The 10,599-nt window shown below is 33.4% G+C and overlaps 1 protein-coding gene across 5 annotated transcripts; it reads right to left on the bottom strand.

Moving 5' to 3' along the window:
* Positions 1-4,773: 4,773 nt before the first annotated feature.
* On the bottom strand, positions 4,774-10,476 carry LOC18046723 (lysophospholipid acyltransferase LPEAT2). Of its 5 annotated transcripts, XM_006445130.2 has the most exons (14): positions 9,861-10,476; positions 9,225-9,405; positions 9,048-9,107; positions 8,305-8,468; positions 8,163-8,226; positions 8,016-8,084; positions 7,600-7,695; positions 7,401-7,445; positions 7,000-7,070; positions 6,155-6,221; positions 5,798-5,848; positions 5,514-5,624; positions 5,363-5,410; positions 4,776-5,220 (listed from the first exon to the last, which is right to left on the bottom strand). In XM_006445130.2, the coding sequence occupies exons 1-14, from the start codon at positions 10,337-10,339 to the stop codon at positions 5,050-5,052; spliced, it is 1,677 nt and encodes a 558-aa protein (XP_006445193.1). In that variant the 5' UTR covers positions 10,340-10,476; the 3' UTR covers positions 4,776-5,049. The 5 variants fall into 5 exon arrangements, with proteins under 5 accessions (XP_024043869.1, XP_024043870.1, XP_006445194.1 ...); XM_006445131.2 differs by having other exon boundaries at positions 4,775-5,220; positions 8,163-8,468; XM_024188103.1 differs by lacking the exon at positions 8,016-8,084 and having other exon boundaries at positions 4,775-5,220.
* Between the last annotated feature and the right edge of the window lie 123 nt (positions 10,477-10,599).

The raw sequence follows: 10,599 nt of genomic DNA, 5'->3' as shown, positions 1-10,599 counted from the left end.
ACGAACCAAAAGAAAGTAAAAGAATAAATGAGCGTCCGGACTACTGACTCCTGATAACGAGAGAGGTGTATGATCTAAGAAGTAAAAAAGAATCAGAACAACAGTGTAATAAAACGGAAGATGAGGGTTAAAAATAGCAAGTGGGTGGTACTAAGTTGAAAACATGTCACGTCGTCCGTACAGTTTCGTACTCAGTAGACCAATGAAAGATCGTAAACTCAGCACGAAGCGCTCATTAATTCATCGCTCTCATTTATTTCGAAGCACCAAAGACATCTCGCTTTTACTATAGAACAACTTCCTGCCCTTGTCCTTGTTCTGTCATGCGTAACTATTTTTTTACTGTCCATCATCTAATTGTTTTATTGTTTATAATATTTAATTATAGATTTTTTTTTTTAAAAAAAATATATATTGATTGTATTTTACCGTTAGATTTTTCTTTTTTAATGAAAAAATAAGTAACAATAAATACTAGGGTCACTCAGATGAACCAATAAATGAATTTTACTCGATTATAAAATACATGCAAATATAATTTAAGGAGACCTTTTTAATTATTTTTTCCTTCTTTTCTAGGTAAAAGTCTTCAAATACTTAGCTAACTGTATTCTGTATATATCCTTGAGGAGCATTGACAACTTGCTTTTGCCTCAGTTTTTTTATCAGACTCAGGATAATGAGAGAAAATTCTGAACATAATGAATGAGAGAGAACTCCTTTAAGCTAATCCTGTTATGTAGATCTTGAGTCAATTTGAAGTTAAAGAATTAATGAGATCATTAATCAATTGTTTTTTTTTTTTTTGGCTCTTTTTATCAATTACATAATTAGAAGGCTTAAAAGCCACGTATTTCATATTACCGTCATAATTATATTGAATTATTGGTTGAGTAGTTGAGAATTAAGCCTATTCTCTATAATTTTGAAAGTAATGTGAAATATTTCGATTTTAATAGCGGTGTGAAAAAAAGTAACCTAATTCTTTTGACTTGTTATAAAAAGATTTTATAATATTATTTCGCACTTTTTTTTTTTTTAAATGAGGATGCCCTTCCTTTGCAAATAACGTCTAGCTTATATGTACAAGTTTACAAATTTTCTAAAAGAATTTGAATCCTTGCTCGTTTTGGTAGCTGAGGAGTTCTCATCGTTGGGTTAATAGTTAGGTTGATTCATTATCTTATATGAAAGTAAACCATGGGTCTTGTTGTTCAACTAATATGGATTTTTTTTTTTTCATTTGAAATTTGAATGGATATTTTAACTAAATTCTAAATATATCTAAATGAAATATCCTTTTTTTATTTTTAATATTGTAAGGTTGTATTAACCACTTACACCAAGAGTTAATGTTTTTACTTTTTCACATTTGAATGAAATATCTAAAACAATATTCTTTTTAACATATTTATCATTATGAATAATGTTGGCGCGCAATGGTGACTTTAAGTATAGACGAACTGGGCAGTCGCCTAGGGCCCCATATGCTAGGAAAATTCTATTGTAGCCACCTAATCCTTATATGTTAGAATACTCTTTTTTATTTTCTTAATATACTCAAATTAATTTTTTAACTTATAATAAGAAAACCTATTTTTTAGGTTTTCTTTAATTAATAATTATCTTACAATTACAGTTTTTTACACAAACTTTATGTTTGATAACTTTAATGTTAAAGAGCTATCATTAATAACTATTAATACATTATTAGTTTTTTTCCAAGAAAAATATTAAAAAATTATTCACCTGTTAAAAAAAACTTAATTATTTAACATTATAAAATTTCTTGGGCTCTTCTCTATAAAAAATATATTCCATTTATTTGTTTACTTTTGAAGTAAAAAAAAATCTTAAAATAATAGTCTCGTGGAATTTAAAAAAAAATCTTCTTGATTACTTTTCTTTTTTGAAATTTCGTATTATCTTATTATTGATTGTTAATATTTAATATATAGTTAAAATTTGATTAAATTTTGAGTTTTTTTTTTAATATTTCTTTAAGTGTTGAAGTTACTAAATGTGAGGAGATCTCAAAAAGAAATTTCGCCAAAGGCCCCGAATACTCTAGAGTTGGTCTTGTTGGCAAGAAAAGATAAAAGATAAAATATTTTGATTTATCACATATTATTACATAAATAAATATTAAATCTTAGCTGTGTGGTATGTGTGTGTGTGTGTGTATAAAATCATCCTCTAATGAGGGTATCCTCACTTTAATACTAGTAAACTAAAACATATAAACTTTAATACACTAACAGGCAAAAAACACAATTTTCAACGCATTGAATTGTGTATTTTTTTATATATATTTTAATGACATCCTCATTTTGTTAAAATGAAAATGTCACTAACAGAGCAAAAAAAAAAAGATTTTAATATAATAATAAAAAAAAATTTCAATGTATTGAAATATGTGTTTTTTGTATTTTAGTAATATTTTTATTTAACTAAAGTGAAAATGTTCTATATATTTGGACTTAGATAATGCCAGACTCTTCTTCTCAAAAAGTGAAGAGAGAATTTTTTTTTTTTAAAAAAAAAAACTTGTAAAGATGACATACATGACTAACTAATGTGGTATAATCTAAAAAAAAACCATGCAGTTAGAAATGACACTAGGGCGGGGTGGGGATGGGAAGACCTACTTCATTCCCCACTCATTAAAAATTTCACTCCATTTCACTCCATTCTTTAATAAATTTAGTGGGGGTGAGCACGGAGAATCCCTAGGTGGAGATGATTTTCTCATTCCTATCCATTTTTCATTTACTTATTTTACATTAGATAGAGATACATAATTTCAGTAAATTAAAAATTACAGATTTAAATAAAATCACTATCATATTATAAAATATTTAAATTATGAAAAAAAAAGCCTCCCAAAGTTAGAAACATCTTAAAATGATATCAGAACTATAAAATGTTAGAAGAGAGCAGTATCTTAAGAGAGAAAAGAGAATATAATAATATTTTAGGGTTGAATAAAAATCATATTGTAGGGTTTTTTTTTTAGTTATAGCCTATTTGTATAATTATATTTATATTAGGTAAAAATAAAAAAGAAAATTCATTAACCAATATTATAATTGATAAAATAAAAATTAAAACAAATATTTATATAAAATGAGAATTGGAGTACCCACCCCATTAAGAATTTAGAGATTATTTTTTTCTTATTACTTAAAAATTATTTAAAATCCACCCTATTTGTGCGGTGTGGCACTAGACCCATGGAGAATATTAGCATCCATTCCCTGTATGTATGCAGTAGTTAGTTATTGAGACTTTTGGCATTTCTAATCCATACAGATATAGTGAATTTCTACCCCCCAAACTTTTTACTATAAGTAGCAGTATTCCTTTGAGATTTATTTAACTGATACAATCTACATAGGATGATGGCATTGGCTATGCAGCCAGGGGACTCCAAAACCAAAATGTAATCTCAAAGAGTGTGCGGTGCGGGAACGATTAACGAACGAGTGTCCTTTTAAAAAAGAAGTAAATTGACGTTATCGCGCGCACCGATCGAGCACAACAAATGCAAGTGTACGTTAAATGTGTTCCACGTTTTATCTTGTATGAAACATAAAGTGTGGTGCCGACACTTTGCAGCACCAACTTCGTAGTGCCCATTTATATTTGACAACTACTGTTCTTCTGTTCTTACCCGACTTGTGCATTATCATCAAAAATTGAACGACAAGGTTAAGGTTTGCAACCCGTGGCTTTCATCATTCGGGACCACAAACAGGGTGCTACCGTCTCTGTGTACTCTTTCTACTCTCCCTCATAAATTAAACTAACATTTTTATTTTCCTAATTTATGGGTCAGTAGTACCAAAAATTAATCTTGATCTTCGCTTATGATAACCAATGGGCCTTTGGTTCAGTGGGAGAATCCTTGCACTTACAATAATGAGTGCAAGGGTTCGAGCCTCCATAAAAATATTTATGGGGCTATAATTCTTGCTCAATTATCAAATAATTGAGTGGAGCCAGTTTATTCCTCACGAAATGTGAGTGGAGTGGACAACCCTCGAATATTTAAGAGGGTTTGAAGAATTTGGACAGCGCTTCAGAGGAGTACATGCCACGAAAAATGTCCCAATTGTAGAATCTATTTGTAAATATTAATTATAATACCTACAGTCCTATACAACAATATTAAAAAAAAAAAATCTTCGCTTATGGTTGATAACTTTAAATATTCGTCCTTACGAGTTACGGGGAATTAGGCTTATTATAAATCATAAGTACTACCTAAGGCGTCAATCAATACCCAAATGAATTCAAGTGGTCCTTTAGGCCTTTCAGCGTCGGGGATGTGGTCCGGTGAGTTGCTAAATGAGTTGCTAATCTGCTTTGCGTGCTATTTCTGTTTATGGACCAAAACAATGTAACACGTGAACTGAAAGTTGTAACGACATTCGGGTTTATCGACACCCCGTGTTAGGCTCATGGTCCAATATCATTGCTTACACATAAAAAAACATTGAGTAGGCAATGCCCACATTTCAAACATTCTACTAGCTAGCATATGTAAAATGTCAGTTCCTTCGTAACTTTGATGGCCTTCAAACGATTGCCAACCTTGACCGTAATTGACATAATATCTCATTTGTATCCTAAATTTGTAAATATATTGTCGTCAGTACTGCGTGACATTTGTTGGACATATACTAGATATCACTTCCCAAATTAATAAGAATAATGCTAGATAATCCAAACATTCGAGTCTCAATTGGTATGACATTTATTCATTAAGATGATATATAGCATTAAGATTCAAGTTGAGACTCAAACGTTAGGTCCCCTAACGTTATGAAATTAATAAATACCTCACTCTTTTAAGTAAAATGAGAAATTGTTGATTATAACTTATAAAATAAGCACATCAGATGTATGATATTAAAATAATCAAGACTCCATATACTTAATGATCGACCGCATACCCCTTCTTCCCCCGGAAATTCCAAACCCAGAAATCACAGGTTACAAATAAGGTACACACGTTACTTTCATGGACCATGAAAAAACTGTCCATCAAATTACATCCCCCGGCATCCTATTGCGAGCTTCTGACAAGTCAGTGTGTAGCAATGTAGGCGAAAAAATAGCTATCAAAAGAGGATTCTTCCTAAGGCAGCAAATGAAATCATCTCTGCTCACCCTTCCATCACCATCGCTGTCAAATAACCTGAATAAACTGTCGATCTACAAGCGGACAGTATTGACACAAATTAGGTTTGACTAAAAAACATTTAGGTATATACCTGAACCAATACTGACACAGATAATTTCTGAGAGTTATTAGCGACGGAAAAAAAAAAGGATGAACAATCACAATATCTTTTACCTCGTACTTGTTCAAATCTGGGATAGCAGGTCTAATGGTTACTTCCAACTGTTCGAAAAGCAATCGGAAACCATTAATGTGAGACTTAGAACTCAAGGAAGTCAAACAATCCCAAATATTGAAGCATAAAAATATAAAGAGCGCAACATACTTGATTCTCTGAAATAAAACCATTTCCATCAGGGTCACATTCAGCAAAGGCTAGCTCACAGGCTTGCCAAAATAATGGCAGCTTCATGACATGAGCTGATGCATATAAGAACTGAAAGCAACAAGTAAAACAATCATATGAAGATGGGAAGAAATTTTGCTAAAATTTGGTATCCATAGTTCAATAAAACTTGGTCTTGATCATGGCTAAAATTCCTTTGGAGAACATAAAGTTGGGTGCAAATGTCAATGAAAATGCTTGGGAGGGTAAGAAGGGGAGATTACCTGCTTAAACGTGATTGACCCATTCTTATCTACATCAATGAACCCAAATATCTGCAATTCAAAACAATGACCATGAAATTTGCGGATGTGAGAGAGTGTCCAGTAATTCCACATATAAAAATCATATGAAGTGCACTAACTTAATTTTTTTCATCCCATTATCATGCACAGCTCACTTCAAATATCTGTTAGTCCAGGATCATATCAAGTTCACTAACTTAATCTTTTTAGACTCATTCATGCATAACTCGCTTTAAATATCTGTTATTCCAGGGCTCTAAAAGACAAGGATATTGATTTCAGCCTTTGTGGACATTGAAGGTACAGAAAAAGAAGTTGGAATTGCATGAGACATACCTCATCAGAAAGAGGACAAGTCTTGAGCCTCAGAACACTCAAGAAGTCAAGAAGTTTAACACAGCCACTGCCAATAGTATTAGATAATGAGGATGTTAAAATGTTGCATTGGCAACAATGAAAAAGGCATAAGATAACCACTTGGTTACTAGTTAATACACCTTAAGCATCAGATATCTTAAAACTATTCTTTCAAGGGTCCAGCCATGTTGGAACTGCTCTACGGTACAGCACTAATGATGACCCTACGATAAATATTAAATTTACACTTACTGCTATAATCTAACGGTCATCATCAGTGCTCTACAGTGGAGTTGCTCCACCATAGCCACTGCCTTCTTTCAAACACATCCCCGAAATAATTACATAGATTGTAGTGCAGAATAAAGACAACATTTGACATCTTACAGACTAGAAAGAATTTGCATATTTGTTCTCTAACAAAGATTGCAAAGCAGAAGTTAATAAAGCATATAATCAGTTTAGTATAACCACAATTTATGGCATTTTAACGAGGAATCAAGTGAAGGAAATCAACAAGTACAAACAATAGACAGATCTGAAAAGATTTATGTTCTCCTTTCAAAAGAATTACACATATTCCAAGGACAAGTCGTGGACAAAGAGTTGGTGATGGTTGTGCATAACCCAAAGCAAACATGTGGAATTGTGAAAATGATCTTACCATCAGCTTGCATTTGGGGTATACACAATCTTGCTTAACAGCCAAAAGAAAAATATGATTTACAATTAAAACAAATAACTTTTCAACAGTGCCTTTATTTCAGAAGTCAGAATACCATTTTAATTTTCTGATGATAATATATATCAACCTTCAACAATACCTAGGGTCGGGGTTCATAGACAGAAACTTTTCCAGAAAGTTGACGGCTTCCAAGCTGCTTATATGAAATATCTGAAAAATGAAAAAATACTCGCTCATTGTTTCGGCAAAAGAACGAAAGTATTTAAGTTGCCAGCTTCACATATCTACCAACATATAGATATAAAAGCCTCATATGATGTGAAATTTATGTAAGTACTCTATCATAGTGAGAACTAAAAGGACTGGCATCTATGCAGTGCCTCATAACAATTGTTGGATTGCCCTTTGAACAAAAACCAAAAAGTTATATACATGTATTAAAAGAACCTTTCACCAAAGGCAAAGGTTCACTAATTCCTTTCATAGAGTTGGCATACAATAAAACATTCCAGTATAAGGCATTTCAGTGTAAGGACTCACAGATCCAACCCTAGCCATTTCAACCATATAGCTTGAGGCGTTTTCCTGCATAAATTATGACAAATAAAAATAAGTGCAAAATTACTATGACTTTGAGGTAGATAAACAACAAATCGAATTCTGTAGCCTATAACCACAACAAACACGAGAAAGTCTCTATATTTGCAAACCAAACATATATACATAAAGAAATGCATACTTCCTTTAGCTCAGATGCTTTCATGAGAAGCATTAAGTCTCCATAGGCATGAGATGTTTGTACAGCATTGAGAGCAGATGCCATAGCATGGCTGGTCTGTATACATGCAAATATGAAACATTTAATCATTTATCATAAAACGACATACAAGGCAAGGAATACGAAGGGAACTCATAATATACAGACATGCAAGTAACTGTTGGTCGGAATATATATTTTCTGAATAAATAAATATGTCACAGATCCTTACTGATTTTCACCCCCAGATGCCCTAAAATGAAATCACTATCAACTGATAGTGTAATGTGCATATTATTTTCCAATCACAAAGCCTCAACTTGAACTTGAAACAAACATTTCACAAGTTCAAAAAAAGAAAAAAGGGAAAAAAAAATCAATAGCAAGCAGAAATTTACCCTCTCAGCAAAACGGAGAGCATTTTCTTTTTGGTTATCGCTTGGAAAAACAACAGGAAGGTACTCTACCTGTTCATAAAAATGATATTAATTATTTTTAAAGTTTAAATCTACATAAAAATTAAGTATTCAGGAAAGAGAGCATACCTCCATGAAATTGTGAAACTGTGTGAACATTCTAAACATGAGCTTTCCCAAAGAAACATCCCCCCTGAGCAAGATGGCATGCCAAAAAATAAGGCCCAACATACGGTGAAAAAAGGAATCAAAGAAAGAAGGAACATCATACCAAGATTGGTCAAAGTGCACATGGGGATAGCGAACAATGACAGGTTGAATGGGGTAAGCAGGGATGAATGCACCGAGTTGGAAGGAAATGAGAAATTTTCCATTAGTCGTTGTTCCCTCAGGAAATAATAGAACACGAGGAAATCTATCGCAAGAAGCCTTTCTCTGTATTCACATCCTTGAAAGCACATTTCTGTATCAAATAGCTAATACATTCATAATAATTAATTGAATTTAGTTTCATAGAGCTGTCATACATTTATATGCAAATCCTATGCAATTGTGCCATATTCAACATTAAGGACCTAAAATAGAGATAAATAATACCATTTAAGCAAGGAAAAAAACTCATCAAGTTGGCATTTCTGAATCAATTGATGGCAGAACAGTAATCGTGGAATACAGACTCAGCTATTGGTGCATATTCAAGACTGGAAGTCCTAAAATGTCACATCAGATGTAGATAGTGGCAGACCTAGAGTCCTAGACATGTATATGCTAGCAAAAAACAAAAAACTGTCATTCAAGAAAGGACTAAAGAGCGTTCATTATGTATGATGGAATTAATTTAGAGAAGAGATCAAGGGCATGAGATATTTCGAGAATATGGCAACAAGGAACAAATAGGAAAGGAAAACAGTATCAGACTATATTCTCTAAATTGCTTGAACCAGCAAAAGAATGAGAATACTCAAGACCACTAAAATCAAACTAAAGTTAGCAGAAACTATAGAAACTTTCTACCTTTATTTCACTAACAGCATTCTTCCTTGATGATTGTGAGAACCTATCTACATATATCACCTGAGAATTTAAAACAAAAGGAAAGTGAAAGGGGGAAAGGGAGATTGACAACAAATATTAGGACTGTGAGTTAAAACTAAAGTAGATGTCTTAAAACTTATATTAACTACGAGTTACCTGCATTGCTCTGATGATAGTTCCGACAAACGGAATGGAATCATGGGACTCTGATGCAACAATCGTGGGGAATAATTCGTAGAAAAAGAAAATAGGTTCGATATATGATATGTGATTAGATACAACTATAGGAGCAATCTGTCTTGGAGCAGGTTTTCCTTTCCGTCTTATCCAATGATAGCTGCAAGGCAAAACCGCCAAATAACAAACACTTAGAAAACCCATCAAAATTTTAGAATCCAACCCAAATTGAATTATCCACTTCCCTGTCTATCACAATTCTCTCAGTATCCAAACATGCCATATAGAAAATTTGACCATAACACAAAATTAGGTAAATGCACAAAGCAAATAAAGCTTAGTGAGGCCATAATCCTCTGGTGAACCATTATGCTTATACTTCCACTCTTAATGGAATTCATAAAACCTACATAAAGGAAAGGACAATTCATCATCATCCAAAATGTGATTTTTATCTGATGTTTTTAGTTTCTTGTTTATCAATTACAATTTAAATTGACCATTACCGTAAGAAGAATAACACACACACACACACACACACACACACAAAGAGAGAGAGAGAGAGAGAGAGAGAGAAGAAGAAGAAGAAGAAGAAGAAGAAGAAATGAAAATTACCCAAAAGAGAACAAAATACAGCGGGAACAAACCCTAGTGACCCACATAAGGCGACTCCGCCATACTGGCATCGGATTCTGCTTATCCTTCCATCCCTCCAAAGCCAGCTTGGTTGCTAAGTACCCCACCAACAAACAAAACCCAAACAACACGAGCCTAATCAAAACAATTGGAAAGCACACCACAATCTTGACAAACTCATAAACCCCAACGACATGCGGGGTGTCGTTTAGAAAAGGATTAGCCGTGTTTGGCCCCGGTACAGACAACCCGTCAGAGCCAATAAACCAATAGGGGTTGCCAGGATTATTATGGTAGCGGGTATCGTGATTGTTCAGTTGATCTTGAGTTGCTGGGTCGGAAACGGTGTCGTTGCCGTCAGCTTCGATGGAGATGATTACGGGGGAATGATCGGAGCGAGGAGATTGGAGGAGAGGTGAAGAGAGATCATGATCATGGTCACGATGATGGTCCGCCATTGTTGTTTGTTGGGTGGGGGGTGGAGAAGCTGGAGCCTTGAATTTCAATGTGACAGACAGAGAAAACAAACACGGAGAGAGAGGATGAGTGCTGTCGTCCTGTAAATGTAAAACTTTACTTGGTCGGCTATTATTTGTTTTCCTGTCCTACAAATATGGATAATTTTATAATATTCTTCCAACGTGTTTGACGCATGTGCCTCAATGGAAACTTTTATTTATTTATTTATTGCTTGGATAATAATGCGCGTCCTCAAACT

The sequence above is a fragment of the Citrus clementina genome, unplaced genomic scaffold (genome assembly GCF_000493195.1).
Source record: "Citrus clementina cultivar Clemenules unplaced genomic scaffold, Citrus_clementina_v1.0 scaffold_3, whole genome shotgun sequence".
Taxonomy (NCBI): Eukaryota; Viridiplantae; Streptophyta; class Magnoliopsida; order Sapindales; family Rutaceae; genus Citrus; species Citrus x clementina.
The sequence above is the reverse complement of the archived record's forward strand: the minus strand, read 5'-3'. Positions and strand labels throughout refer to the sequence as shown.

Excerpts from the sequence above, each read along its gene's own strand:
- LOC18046723 (XM_006445131.2), bottom strand. The coding sequence starts at position 10,339 with ATGGCGGACCATCATCGTGACCATGATCATGATCTCTCTTCACCTCTC. Across the intron at positions 9,406-9,860 it reads TGTATTTTGTTCTCTTTTGG|CTATCATTGGATAAGACGGA; the intron begins GTAATTTTCATT and ends TTTGCCTTGCAG. Across the intron at positions 5,221-5,362 it reads CAGATTTGAACAAGTACGAG|ATCGACAGTTTATTCAGGTT; the intron begins GTAAAAGATATT and ends GTCCGCTTGTAG.